The sequence below is a fragment of the Pongo pygmaeus genome, chromosome 11, assembly GCF_028885625.2.
Source record: "Pongo pygmaeus isolate AG05252 chromosome 11, NHGRI_mPonPyg2-v2.0_pri, whole genome shotgun sequence".
NCBI lineage: Eukaryota > Metazoa > Chordata > Mammalia > Primates > Hominidae > Pongo > Pongo pygmaeus.
This window is the reverse complement of record NC_072384.2, coordinates 111021496-111036904: the sequence shown is the minus strand read 5'-3', so window position 1 is coordinate 111036904 and position 15409 is coordinate 111021496. Positions and strand designations below refer to the sequence as shown.

Here is a 15409-nt window from a genome sequence, read left to right as displayed (position 1 = left end):
CCAAGCTCTATTGTAATAGGTTTTTTCTTTCTGTATTCATCACTAGGCTATAAGCTTTGAAAGTCCAAAAATGTTGTATTCTATTAAAGCTACTCAGTAAATATTTGTGAACTTAATGAATGAAGGTTAAGACACAAAGAAGCTTAGAAAAGTGATAGAGATATACATGAAATGACACACTCCTAAATGGTCTATTTTCTATCAAAATATAGATTTAAATGAATATACTATATGAAATATTCTATAAATTGAAATTAAGAAGTAAAAGGCACAGTAAGTGGTCATGAGCAAACCATAATGGAGAAAGAATAAGTGAAAATATGAATACATTTTTAGAGATAAGTACATATTTAATACTATGGGCATGGAGATATATACAAGCCTTCATTAAATGACCGGAACAATAACTAAGATTGAAGATAACAGATCTATTCATAGAATCAAATAGATTAAATATTTGGAATAATTAATGTTTATCAGTGTTTCCTTCATAAAGGCACATAAACTGTGCTAGTTTCTTGAGTACCTACAGGGCAAGGCTGAGGCTGAGGGCTTAACACAAACTGTGGTTTGAGATCCCTGCAGCCAAGAGAGCAGATAAGAACTTGGAACTAAAAGAAAGGACCAAACACATCTCCCTACAATCATTTTTTAGTATCAAAATATTGAAGATTCAATAGTTTTGAACATCAACTATATTTAAGCTCTGGGAACACAACAGTCAATAAAATAAATATGTCCTTACCGTCTATAGATCTGAATTACGTACCAGAGAGTCATGATTGTCTCTTAGCTGTATCAGGTTGAAGTAAAGAGATGCTGAAATGATGTGGAATTATTTATAGTGACAACCTTAATGGACCAAAGAAAACCACCTTTGATTAAAACCGACCTCATCACATCAACATTAGTACGATGAGTACAACAACCAAAGAACCTTTGCATTTCTTTTATTCTTGAGAATATCAGCCTTCCAGAGGTTAGCATAGCAAAACCCAATAAGGTAAATAAGCCAGGGACCATACCAGGAGGAGTCAGTCTGCCAAGTACCATCCATTTGTGTTAAGAAGTCCCTGGGGCTCCACAGATCCACGGATTTCAGCAGAATCAGGGCACTAGGGTTAGCGAGGTACCTCTGAAGCAAGCAGGGCTTTGCTCAGGATTCTAAGGCACGTAATGATAGATTTGGCAGAAATAATTTTTTGCCCTGGAGGCTTCCTCAATGTTGAGAAAGTTAACTCCGTGTTGCCTTATCTTATTCTAACCCAATAAATAAAATGTGAGCCTAATTCACATCAAATGCTTAGGCCTCACAGTCATTAAAATCTCTACAGAGCCGGGCGCAGTGGCTCACGCCTGTAATCCCAGCACTTTGGGAGGCTGAGGCGGGCGGATCACGAGGTCAGGAGATTGAGACCATTCTGGCTAACACGGTGAAACCCCGTCTCTACTAAAAATACAAAAAAATTAGCCGGGTGTGGTGGCAGGCACCTGTAGTCCCAGCTACTCGGGAGGCTGAGGCAGGAGAATGGCCTGAACCCGTGAGGCGGAGCTTGCAGTGAGCCAAGATCACGCCACTGCGCTCCAGCCTAGGCGACAGAGCGAGATTCCGTCTCAAAAAAAAAAAAAAAAAAAAAAAATCTCTACAAACTCCTACTCACTTTTTAACTACAACAATACTATTTTTCCCCTCCAGCTCTCTCTATATTTTAGTTATGAATGGGAAAGGAAGTGTATTGAACCTGGAAAATAATATTATGTCCCCAGTTTAATTAGAAAACATTGTTAAAAAAGGATCCATATGTAATTTCTCTTGAATGGGGAGTTCAGCGAATTTTACAGTCTAATTATATTATTCCCTATACATTTCATTTGCAGTATTCTATGAGGAAATTTCTGAAGAGTTATGGAAAACACTTAGCACGATATTTCTTTTATGACAAAGTCCTCAAAATCCTGCCGTATTTCAACCTTCGAGGCCTTGCATAGGCAGAGAGAAGAAAGATCACTAAAGAGATTACTGAACGCCTTTACATTTCAGACAGGAAAACATAGTTGTCTGGGCCCTGGATATTAGAATGTATCCTTTATTATTAAAACACATTTTCAAGTGATTTATGTCCTTTAATAACACATTTTGATCTTGCTGAATTCTCACTCCTTTCTAAATGTTGGTCATATTTTGTCTGTCTTCACTATGGCTGCCCAACAATACTGAGCGTTGTGAGCAAAATTATCATTTGGGGACATACACATCTTTCCCACTTTTTTGTGAGGCTGCTGGTGTTGTTTCTTCTGAACAAAAGCTCCTCACTGTGGTGTGTGTGATTCTAATAGGTAACACCTTAGCAAAATAATTAGGTAGGCTGGTCGTTTCAGGAGAAAGTAGACCTTTAGTCCTGCTGGAAAACCCTATTTTGTTTGTTTGTTTTGGTCAACAATCCACGGTTTTCTTTGTGGATGTAAGTCCTTTATAAAATGAAAGTTGTAAAGACTCAAAAATGATCTTTAAGCAACAAGAAGCATACACAAATGGTGCTAATTTTGACTTGCTGAGTCTTTTTTTCCATAGCTGCATTGATCTCAACAGCTGTAGGTACTTAAACTCTCTTTCTGGAAACTTTGCACCCTACGTTATGCACAAGAAAAGAAGTAGGAACGATTATTACCAATTTTTCACAGAGCCCAGGGAGCCACTCAGGGAGGAAAGACATTCTTCCTCCTACCACATTACCTTCACACTCGCCAATTGTAACAGCTTCTCATGAAATAGCACGGTAATATTAATTAGGAAAAATGGAATTTTTATATATAAGAACAAAGGGAAAGAACTAAACTTGAGCTAGTCTTTTTTAAGTTAAGGGTGTCTCAAATGATATGTAATGAAAGGTCTTTGTGGATTTGATTGGGTGTGTGTGAGCATTTATGGCACCTGTGCCCACAGGAGACTACACCAGCAGCCAAATGGCAACACTGGCGTGTAATTACAGAGCACTTAACTGCATTCAGCCATGGTTTGTTTCTCTGATAATTTCCACGTTCATTGTTCAAGAGGCTGTGGACACTGTGGAAGCTGAGGTTCAAGTACCTGCAGCTGTTGAGATAAATGACTGTTATAGTTGTTTTTAAGTTTCCAATAGGAATTCTGTTTAAGAGGAAAGTTTGACAGAAGTGAAGTTAAAACATTATACTTACCTCTCCAAAGCTATAAAATCCTAAATCTATAAATGGATCATTCTTTATTCCTCTTCATTTCACAAGCAGCTGAGCTCCTTTTCTCCCTCTTCAATAGAGCCCATCCTTCTTGCACACCATTAAATTCTCAGTATGGCAAAAGCTACTTAGATTTGTTATTCAGCTCTACAGACATAGACCCTGTGTTGTCTGAACTTGTGATATATAATAGATTTGGACATTTAAAAATGTGTTAACATGTTTATATGAAAGAATAAATATGTTCCAAAAGGACAAAGCCTTGCCAAATCTGAGCACAAGTGTTTCTACTTTCTTTCATTTCTCTCCTCCAGCCAAAGATCTTAAATGTGTTATTTATCTGTAGTTAAGTCTTTTTAAAGTTTGGAATGTTGGAAAACAGAAAGGCAACCAAAACAAAAATTAATATAATTCCATTTTCAGCACCATGAGGTCTATCCTGTCTTCTGGTTTTCCAAAGCCCTTTTGTCAACAAAAAACATAGAGTTTATATAGACACAATGTTAAATTAATTATTATTAATCTTCAAATTTTATCATATCTTACAAATAGCTGGCTCACATTAATATAAAAATTAGGACCCTTTATTAAATTCTCACAATAATTAACTGAGTTTTTGATAGGTTCAGCAAACAATTGTTTATTTAAAACATTGAGTTAGATATCTAAATTGGTCACAGCCTGCTCATTTTTAGTCAACATGTAATTTTTATCTTCCTCTGGGAATATGTATGTGTGTCAGGTGTGTTTAGATAGAGAATTAGATGATAAGAGTAGAATAAAGCAAATGAAGTAAAATATTACCAATAGGTAAATCTGGGGATTTTTTTACTTTTAAAATTTAAATCCAAAATTATTTCCAAATAAAAAGTTTTAAAACTTCTACCTAGTTTAAATATCCACCATTCAGAGTCCAGTCTCAACTTCTGCTACTAGCCCTTTCCCTCCACACATACCTTGAGCTCCAGTCACAACAATGTCCTTGTTGTTTTCCTAAATGTCCTTACCTTCTAGTCTTCCTTGGCAACTGCAAGATATTATTCAAGGCAACACATGAATCCATCTCCTTAAAATGCCCTTCCCTGATCTCTGCAGGCAAATTATTTTCTTTACTGTGAGAAATGATTTCTTTTTACATGTCTACCTTCACCAGAATATGATACAAAAAAGTGAGACTGCATTTCGTGTGACCTTGAGCATGTTACTTAACTTCGGTATGCCTAAGTTTTCTTATTTATAATATGGAGATAACAGCACCTACTCATAGGGATATTTTTTGGATTAACTAGGTTAACTCATGTAAAGTACTTACAAATGCCTGAAAAATAGTATGGACTCCATGATGTTAATTATTATGGTGATGGTGGTTGTGGTGCTGGTGATATGTAACAGAAACATGCTAGAATAATAGGAGTAGGAGAGATTGTGCTATATTCTACATGAAACATGGAAGAAACTCATTAAATATTTTCAGGTGAATGAATCAGAGTGATCAGGGATTACACAATTATAAGATTACAGGGGACCAGCCTGCCCAACATGGTGAAACCCCGTCTCTACTACAAATACAAAATATTAGCCAGGCTTGTTGGCGGGCACCTGTAATCTCAGCTACTCAGGAGGCTGAGGCAGGAGAATCACTTGAACCCAGGAGATGGAGGTTGCAGTGAGCTGAGATCGCGCCACTGCACTCCAGCCTGGGTGACAAAAGCAAAACTCCATCTCAAAAAAAAAAAAAAGATTACAGGGAAGAAGTAATGAAAGTCTTGACCACAGGAAGAACAAGGAAGTGAGGGGAAGAGAAGATGAATAGTTAAAGCATTCATATAGAGCTACACAAAGTGGTAATCAATTGACTGTGAGGTAACAAGGAAGAAATAAAAGCTGTTATAGCATAATTATCTTAGGACTTTCACAAAGCCATAGTTTTGGTGGTAAATTGGGGATATGGCATCAGTGTGCTCATTGGCACTACTTCCATCAGACAATGCTGGTCAGCCTCTGATTGGGTTACTTTTCTGAGTTATGCAAGACATTTGTTTGAAAGTTTACTATATATTTGTGGCAATCTTTAATCAGTATGTGGTTGTAGTTACGCATTAGAAAGGATCCAGATCAAAGATGTTTTATAGTCATATAACCACATAATGTTATAATGAGACTTAAAAGCAAGGGAGGGACAAGAAAAAATGAAAAATGTAACAGCTTGAAACTTTTTTTTAATGTTAATTTTCTCATACCCTATATGGGTTTGCGTGGAAAAAATAAATAAGCAATGCAATCCTGGCCCAAAACCCTATTTTATTATACAAGTAAACTGATTTTTGTACATCAACATAAAATAAAACCAGATACAACTGCATTACCTCTTAATAGTATTTTATTTAAAACTTCACAATTAGAGCACTGTAATAACAGAAAATATTTAAAAGTAACAAAGGCTGCCCTTCGGGAAAGACTTTTTTCTTATATGTGGAAGGAATGGTGTCCTTGCCCTTACAGTGGGTGGAATTCATAGTGCAGTGTGGGACCCCATAGTTCAACAGAATCCATCATCTTAAGGGAATGAACCTTACTTCCAAGTTATTCCGAAACTGGGGGAGAGTGTGAATGACAAAAATCTGATTATTTCACTCGGGACAAGTTAAAATCCAATGATAAAAACAACAAATCTACAAAAACGGTGTCTACTATCTGCTGCTATAGTCCAGAAAACAAAACTGCAAACCAGTATTCCTTAAAGAAATCCATACTCTAAAGCAGGAGAATCGCTTGAACTTGGGAGGCAGAGATTGCAGTGAGCCGAGATCATGCCACCACACTCCAGCCTGGAGAGCGGGACTCCATCTCAAAAAAAAAAAAAAAAAAGAAAAGAAAAGAAAAGAAATCCATACTCTAAACACCTCTATCACATTTCTCAACTTCAGTATCATGGGAGGGATAATAATATTCCTGGATTAGCCAAATGGGTGAGAATGAGGATCAAAAAAGAAGCAATATACAAACATCACGATGGAAGGTTCATAAATTAAATCTATATTTCATTTTATCAAGTTTTTAGAATATTCTGCCCGTTAAAGTGTCCTGAGTTTGCAGATACTGTTTTAAAAATAGAGTATCTTAAAGTATAGAAAGAGTTCAGAATATAGAACAGCAACTTTTCCTACCTTGATCACCGTTAATCAGCACCATAAAATGTAAAAAGCTACAAATAAGCACACAGGCAAGCCTAGTCCACCAAAAATACGGTATTAGTAAATTGATGAAATCTCATGAAGAGTAAGTAACTTAGGAAGGACTGTACAGTTTTGAAGAAGTGACTGACAATTTAATTGCAAAAGACACAGAATATTAAGGCATAACAAAGTAAACAGAAATAAAGTTTAGGTATCAATATTCATCTCTGGGAAACAAAGTTGTGAATCAGTTCGTTAGAAAACATGTGGCTCAGGTTGATTTAATAATGGGGCTGGGGTGTCTGCATCCCTATGCTGCTTTTCCAGCACTGTACTGCCTGTAGTGGAAAAGACTCTTGGAGTCCACCTTGCGAGATTTCTGCACAGCTTCAGCAAAAAGTTTGGTCACCTGAAAATATAATGGTAGGAATCAGCACCCTCCAGGAAATGAAAGTGAATTTTTAATGAATCAAGACTGAAAAGTCACAAGTGTCTGCCCCCAGTTTTCAAAGGGGTATGGGATAAAAGGCATACAAGTTTTTTATTTAATGGAGACTTTCTCCCATGTCTCAGACCTCAGCATGGAAACTTTCTTTTATATCTCAGACGTCGCTGTGAATACTCTTATTTCTCCTCCCATAGGGATTAAAACTGATTCTGGATAAAAAAATAAATATGATAGGCAGAAAGTTAACGAGTCTCCACTCTGTTTCTCCCTGTGATAAATTCGATGGGTCATGTCCAAGTGAAACTGAACATGCCTCGTGCAATCATTTTCTGTGAATTGAACAAGCACTTGTGCTACATCTGGACCATCATTAACCTGTTGCTTTTATATGGTGGCTTTCATTTAGAAACAATGAAATAAAAGTTTGTATCTTTATTCCATGTCATGCTGTCACTTTTTATTCAAAGGATAATGGTAAGGAGAGCACCATGGCCATTCATGGCCTTTGATTATCTCAATTGCTTGATCACCAACTGTCCCATTTAAGCCATGAGCTACCATGTTAGCATCATTATTTTAGATTATTAAAAATTCCTCTCTATTCTGAAAGTTACAAAGAGGGGAAAAGAGAGATGTGCATCTACTGATTATACTCTTAAGGGAGGCACAGAAATAAAACTCCCCTCCAGTCTATATCCAAGGAAAAGACTATACCTGAAAATTAGTGAGGAGAGGGATTCCACTATCAACAGCTGTCCTCCGAATCACATAATTATCATGGACAAATTTAGTGTTGTTGTTGGGAAGGTTAATCACTAGGTCAATGCTGCCATCTCTAATCAATCTGGAAAAATAAACAAAAACTTGTAGACGACAAAGCATATTTTATAGTTAGTTTATAAAATACTAACATAAATTGCTCTCTTAGCCATTCAAGTCAATGCCATGCTGAGTTGACTGCCATCTGCCCTCCTCTATTGCTAAGTAGACGTTTAAATTACACTTATATAAGGATTATATTGTGTTCTTGAAGGAATTCTGGTGCAAGTCTAATGGAATGCAGATGTTTGTTTTCTCTTTAAAATGCTATCTGTTCACTCATTAAGAATTGATAATTTGATAGATATTTACTTGTTTTTTAAAAAGAAGTGATCCCTCCACCATTGAATGCCCTTTCACTCCCATGCTCCCACTCCCACATTAACTCTATTGCCTCCTAAGTAGTGCTAATTATTGTTTTACAATGCCCCAAACAAGGAGCTATTGCATCCTTGGAATCCTGCTAAGGTTTGAACTCAATGCTATTATTTTATTAAAGTGATAATAATTTATATGTTGGCTTCTCAAGAATGCTAACAAATAACATATTGAATAGAATGGCACAGCCATTCTGTAGGCTGTACTATCTTAAAATAGTAGAGAATTATCTCCCATGCACTTATGCCACGTAGATCTTTAAGGGTTGATGCAGTGGTATTCCTGAAGATTCATACAATCTGCTGAAATAAAATGTCTTACAAAATCTAATGATGACATGGTCTAAGGCATAAAAACCTGGTCAAGGAATGACCAATTAGGTAATCCAATGGATGACATCATCACAGTACTCAACATAGGTTCCTGTATGTAGTAAGTGCCCAACAAATTGATTTATTATGCACAACCTTAGTGAAATATAGCTGGTCATCTTATACTTGACATACTTATCTATACACAATATAAGTTTGACATGAAATTTTATCTATACACAATATAAGTTTGACATGAAATATAAAGTGCTGCATTACATTCTTCATGCTCTCACTTGTTTCCATCAAGGAAAGTATCCTTACTAAGAAGTATTTTGAAACACGTTTCATATCACCACGTACACATGACGTTATATATTCCATAGTAATGGAGAGTGAAGCTTGACAATCATCCACAAATGTATTCATTTTTAAATTTGTTTTAAAAGACTTGCAATCAAGTAAGGTGAACTATTCATATACTGGTTCTCAAAGTTAATCCTCTAAATTATTTCAGAAAACAGTATGCCTAGTTCTTACTTTCTGATGGAAGAGAGGCCGGGATTCTGTCCTTCTTGAGATGGCCATGCCACTGGGGTGGCAGGGACATTGTTGGCATTGAGCCAGTCTGATGTGGCTTCCGTGGCAAACAGCTGCATTTAAAATGAAAAAATCAATTACCGTATCACAGTGATTTCTTATTTTTATGGAACATGTAATTTAAAACATAAAGAAGAAGAAATTGCTGAACATCAGAAGTAGTATAGTGCCATGGATAGAGACTTGGACTCAGAGTCCAGAGGCATGGGCACTTTAAATATTTTTTATATATTTGCAGTGATTTAAAAAACTTAACCTCAATTTTATTTGCATTTCCATTTTAATAATTATACATTTAATTTGAATTTAATAATTCAATGACAATTTCTCATAAATTTAATAATTTCTCAATTATTCATGGCTAATTCCTTATTAGCAGGTCAACAAATCCCCATGGCCACAGGTCCATCATAAGCCTTGGGAATAATTTTGTTTTACTCAACCAGGCTTTGTGTGGAGGTATTCACTGCAAAGAAGTTTTGCCTGTAACTGTCACAGCTAGAATCTATAACCTCATATGAAAACAAAAAAAGGAAAAACATATGGAAATGTATTGGAACTTTGTCTCAATTGTGCTTAAGCTAAACTTTCTCAGTTTTTAGCTGGCAACTTCTATTGAATTTGTGGTAATTTTGTTAAAAGTTAATACCAGTCTTTTTAATGATTTTACTCTAAGTTTTGAAACTACCAAGTTAGTTAAACCTTTCATATCAAAAGGACATATTTTGGGCTATTTCTTTTCCAATATTCTGCAATATTTTGATTTGTGGACAGATTCCATGCTGACAGAAAACAACTTAAAACTAATGAACATACCTTGAAACCTTCATTGTGTAATTGTTCAGCCACACCAAGGAATCTTGGCCGGAATGATTGCTGAAAAGGAATTTCACAAAATTCACTTTTTAGATATACATGCTCTTCATTTAGTAATATGCAATATGGTATTTCCTTACAACATCTTAAAAGACAATGTTACATTTTGCCGGATGCTTTATATTAAAAAATGACAAGTTTTATCCTTTTAACCTTCTATGGTGAGTGTGAGTTTTCGCTATATCCCAATGTCAATGAAATTCCATCCACATTATTTTGATCCCTGCTTTTCACCTTGTTCTTAACTCCTTTTATTCTCTATTTAATCCACTTGGTCTTTGTAAGTTCAGATCCACTCCAGTTCTACAAGAATCCTTTTCCTGGTTAGGGAGGACTTAAAAGATGTGTGGGTTAGGAGCCAGTACCGAGTCAGGCTAGCTGTTCTGCCTATTCAACCTGCTCTTATTTCTTTCTTTCTTTCTTTTTTTTTTTTTTTTTGAGATGGGGTTTTTTGCTCTTGTTGCCCAGGCTGGAGTGCAATGGCATGATCTTGGCTCACCACAACCTCCGCCTCCCGGGTTCAAGCGATTCTCCTGCCTCAGCCTCCCGAGTAGCTGGAATTACAGGCATCCACCACCACGCCCAGCTAATTTTGTATTTTTAGCAGAGACAGGATTTCTCCATGTTGGTCAGGCTGGTCTCAAACTCCCAACCTCAGGTGATCTGCCCACCTCAGCCTCCCAAAGTGCTGGGATTACAGGCATGAGCCACTGCACCCAGGCTCAACTTGCTCTTATTTCTAAGTTCTAATTTTGTACTTCTCTTCAATAACTAGGCCACTTTCCTAGTAGCTTATGCACTAGTCCCTGCAATAACTCAATCTTTGGAACTCATTTTTTCATTTACTCTGAGGCAATAAAAAGTTGTAGCTAAAGAATGAGCTCTAAAGTCAGCTGCATTTCAAATCCTGGCTTTCACCATTCACTAGTGGTATGAGCTTCAAAAAGTTAATGTCTTTTCCTTCATTTCTTCATTTCAAAAACGGTGATGACAATAGTAGTATTTCAACTTTTTGAGGCTGCACACCTTATTAAACTGTGTGACCTTGAATATCTTACTTAACAACTCTACAATGCAGTTTCCTCATCCGTTAAACAGGAATGGTAACAGTTCTTACATTAGTATGAGTATTCAATAAACTAATCTAGAAGTAAGCACTACTTAAGTGTTACTACTATAATTTAGCACAGTTACTTGCCTATAAATAGTTCTTAATAAATATTATTATAATTACAATAATTGTTTTTTCAGCTCCCCTAAAAACTAGATTCCTGCCCTTACATCCTAGTTTCCAAGCGTGGGTTCCTCTACCCACGATTACACTTACAACCCAAACCGACTGCCCCCTCATTTATATGCATTTCATTTCCACACAGGCTTCCCTAATGCTCATGTCACTGTTCATATATTTTCCTGCAGTCCATTGCTGTGTCTTTCCTAGGACCCCAGATGGACCTGTCTTGTGTCCAGCCCCTACCTTCCCTGGATTCCTGACCATTGCCATCAGGAGTTCGCTAGTTCTGAACATACTTCCTGTGATCAAGAGCTAGTGTTTGCAAGATAGTGGTCAGAATGAAAGAAAACAACACTAGGTGACCTACCCAAAGATGAAACCCTGACCTTGACTTCATTAACATGAGAGTCTGAGTAACTGAGCTGGCGTATTTAAAATCATACACTGTTAAAAACATATCCATTCTTCTTTAAATAGGAACATTCTTGTTGGTTTCCCTTGTAAAAAGGTTTTAAACAGAATGACATGAGCTGGTTACTTCAGCAAATGTCTTGTAATCTGTTTATAAACCATATTAGTTATGGCTGGAAAAAATCAAATGATCTTATTTCAGAGTCAGAAACTAAGAACTGTGACAATAAAACACATATGATCCTTGCACAATTTTGATAATGTTTAGCCCATAACACCCCCTAATATTTACTTGCAGAGTATTTCTGAGCACAGACCTAAATCCTAAGAAAAGACCCCAAAGACTATGTTCAAATATAAAATTCTTTCAGATTCTGGCCCTCTCAATCCCAGAACTGCAGTTTTATAAGAGGAAACTATTGGCAAATAGAAAAGACAAATGTAACTGGATGAATTTCAGCTGAGGCAGGCTCAGGGGTTATTCATGACTGCCTTATAGAACATGAATTGTAACCATGCCCAGGACAGTAGCTTTTCATTTCCACTTAGGACCAAACAGAAAGAAATGAGCTTAGATGCAAGAAGCTCATGGTTAGACATAAAAGAAAAAAACAAGTAAAAAATTAGAGAATAACTCTTAGTGACATCAGGACAATTGGTTAGACAGAAGAATAAGACAATTCGTTTCATTCTCCTCAGAAAAGGCAAAGGGCTAAAATTGATGGCATATAAATTTTTTTTTCATGTTTTAAGATTCCTTTGTATATAACAAATATATATGAAATGTCCAAAATGAACTTCTGAATGTTGTTAAATACCCCTAACATGGAACATTACATTGTGACCCTCTGCTAAACACAGAATAGACCTCAGTAAGTACCAAATCACATTAGAAGGCTCAGCATAATGATCTCCAACACTTACTAATTGATACATTAATCATGCACTCAACTTTTCTCAATCTTTTATACTTTCCCCTAGCAAAAATTCCCTGATAATATGTTTGACAATAATAAGTGCTAACATAACTTTTAACCAGGTTTCTAAAGTACCATTGCTCAAGTAGAGTGGTTCTCAAATTGTGGTCCCTGGCAGAGCAGCATCGGCATTACCTGAGAATTTATTAAAAATATGAAAATTTGAAACCCACCCCAGATTTGTTGAATCAGGAACTCTGGGGGTGGATCCTAGCAATTTGTTGTTTTACAAACCCTCCAGGTGATTTTGATGCATACTTAAGTTTGAGAAAGGGGGGAATAGGGGATAGGAAGACTATCCTTCACTCATTGTGTAATATGAAGTCAAGATTGCATTAACCTTGGCTAAAATCACCATGAAAAACGTTGAGGGAGGAGTACTAGAATGTAATTTTTTTCTTTGCCATTTTAAAGTAAAATAAGTCAGCAAGTCCTCTAAGACCTGCAGACACCAGGCAGAACCTCATTATGGAGCTGTTTCAGTGTTGTCCCCCAGATGGAAAAGATAAATATCCAACATGACAGCATTGACAGTTCCCAGCCAGGAAACCACTCTACCTTCTGGTCTGGGTGTTGGCTTCCATAGGCACATTATAAACTTCTATCAAACATGTATTGAACACTTGTGACACATAAAACAGCCTCTCTACAAAAAGAAATTACAGCTGTCAGCTTGCATCTGAGTAGCCTCAGATTTAAAAGCTGATTGAAAATACCTGTGTAAGAAACAATTTGTTATGAAAGGTGAAAAGTACAAGCTGATTTATTTTCTTGGAAATGTTTATAAAGAAGACAGTCCCTTAAAAGTGAAAAATATATATATTTCCTCCAATGATCATTTTCACATTTATCCAACTCCTGGCTACAGAAAAGAAAGCCAAGTTAATACTATGTGATGCCTGTGGATTCTACGGGGACTTCTGGATTGACAACTTTATGGTTGTTCCTAATGATTCCATATTAAAGATAAAAGGTTATTCATGTCACTTGGAGTTGTCTTTTCAAATAAAATGCTTGCTTTGTGTTTCTGAGCAATGCTGAAGCGCAGATGTCAGATTGGTACTTGCCACTCCACAAGCATCACTGAATAGCCCAATCAGAGAGGAAAACACAGTGAGTGCTCTTGATCTACTCTGGAGTAAATCATTTATTGTTAAAGGGTCTTCCAGAAAACTTCAAAACAAGGCAGATTGCCTACTCACAGCAACTAAAAATACATCCTAATGCGATGAAAGGTGGCTAGAAATATTACAGGAAAATCAAAGATGATTTTTGTTGCCACATAAACCTGTGTTATGCCTTTCTTATGTTAGAAATGCCTTGGTAGAGACACAGGGCACGTAATAGATTGAGAAGAATCCTTTGACAAAATCTATATCTTGATTCTTTTATCCTAAGTCCTAGTTATAAGATTGATGTTATGAATATTTCAAACTTCCCAGGTACTTTGACCCGTTGGATTTAACTTTGGAACACCAGAAACAGAGAGTCTGTATGTGTAAAGGAGTAGGGTGGGAAAGAGAGAAGAAATTTAAAAGTTAGAAAGACTGCCATATAACAAGTTCTCTTGGAACTTCATAACATAACTCACCTCCAACTAGATGCCTTCCATTGGATTTACTATCCCTAACCCCCATTTATATATTAGCAGTCCTTTTTTGTGCTATTTTTCAGTTCTAACTTAATATATCCAAAAGTGTTTATATGAGTTCTTCTGACCAAGTAGGATCACGTTAAATAAAATGTTTTATAAAAGTACAATGTATCCTAAAATATGGAACCCTAATTACTTTATCTGCAATTGCTATGAAGCTGCGGTAAAAAGTTGAGATTAGATTTGACCCCATACTAACTAAGAAGTAGTCAAGTAAGTTTTATAGCTATTAACTCTCTATTTAGTATATTCTGTCATGCTTTTTCAGTTTATCAGACTAAGCATTTTTAAAAACACCGTGAATGAAAATCGTACACATAGTAATGAAGAAACTATGCATTAGCTGATCAATTTTACCATGGCTGTAAATATTTTGTTAAGTATAATTTTATTAAGTATTCTTTAAGTACTTTTAAATATATATTTTAATCTGTGTCTGTATGCTCTCATGTGCAGAAAGTTCTTCGCAACAACTCATGTAGCTGCTAGAACATTTATTTCTTTAAAAAGGAAAGCATTGAGAGGTAGATTTTCAATAGCCAGCTCTCACTGCTTTAAGAAAACATTGTTTTTTCTAACAAACCCTTTTTTCCCCTACAAAGCAAAATTCTGTCCACTAATGCCAAAATTATGCAAATACTTCATAGGGATCAAATTAATTTTTGCTTCACATTTCCCTGCAGCACTAGAACCAAACAAGGCACAATTTTATACATCACTGCCTTCTTAAAGTGGCATTTTAAAATGTTAGCACTATTATGATTAGATGTGAAGATGTGGACTAAGGGCATGGTCTCCTCTGAATGCCCCCAGGTCTCACATTAAACTTTAAGCCATAACTGGAAGTTGGGCAAATATTCTCCTACTTGGGACTTAACAATACTTAATACCCATTTATAACGTGATGAGTCTATCATATGGTGTGATTTGTCTCTAAACTGCCATTAAGCTTCACAATTGCAAGTCATCTTGTTAGCCTCTGCTCTAACTATTCACCATCGTCCTTCTGGTACCTTTACAAAGCAAAATCCCAAGTTACTCTTTGCAGAAACTTCTCCAAAGCCACTACCTGTATAGTCTCCAGAGTCTAATTTGCTAATATTAAGACACCCTAATGAGACGGAACCTAAAATAATCACCCACTGGCTTGAGAATACCTAGTACTGTTCTAATTATATTTTTATTGATTTTTATGTAGCCATGCAGAGTTTGAGCTTATTAAAAGCACAGCAGGGATATTATATAAGACCATTTGTTGTTTTTTTATAGGACCCAAGAATTACTAATCTCAAACAAAAATGAATGACCAGTT

The 15409-nt window shown here is 36.1% G+C and overlaps 1 protein-coding gene across 1 annotated transcript in view; it reads right to left on the bottom strand.

Annotated features, from left to right (window-relative positions):
* Positions 1 to 5575: 5575 nt before the first annotated feature.
* The window catches only part of CPS1 (carbamoyl-phosphate synthase 1), a 120061-nt gene continuing 110227 nt past the window's right edge, over positions 5576 to 15409 (bottom strand). The window contains exons 35-38 of the mRNA XM_054477399.1: positions 9762 to 9821; positions 8886 to 8998; positions 7552 to 7681; positions 5576 to 6798 (exon numbers count right to left, since the gene is read on the bottom strand). Coding sequence (XP_054333374.1) covers positions 6700 to 6798; positions 7552 to 7681; positions 8886 to 8998; positions 9762 to 9821 — 402 coding nt within the window. The 3' untranslated portion in view covers positions 5576 to 6699. The remainder of the gene's footprint in view (positions 6799 to 7551; positions 7682 to 8885; positions 8999 to 9761; positions 9822 to 15409) is intronic.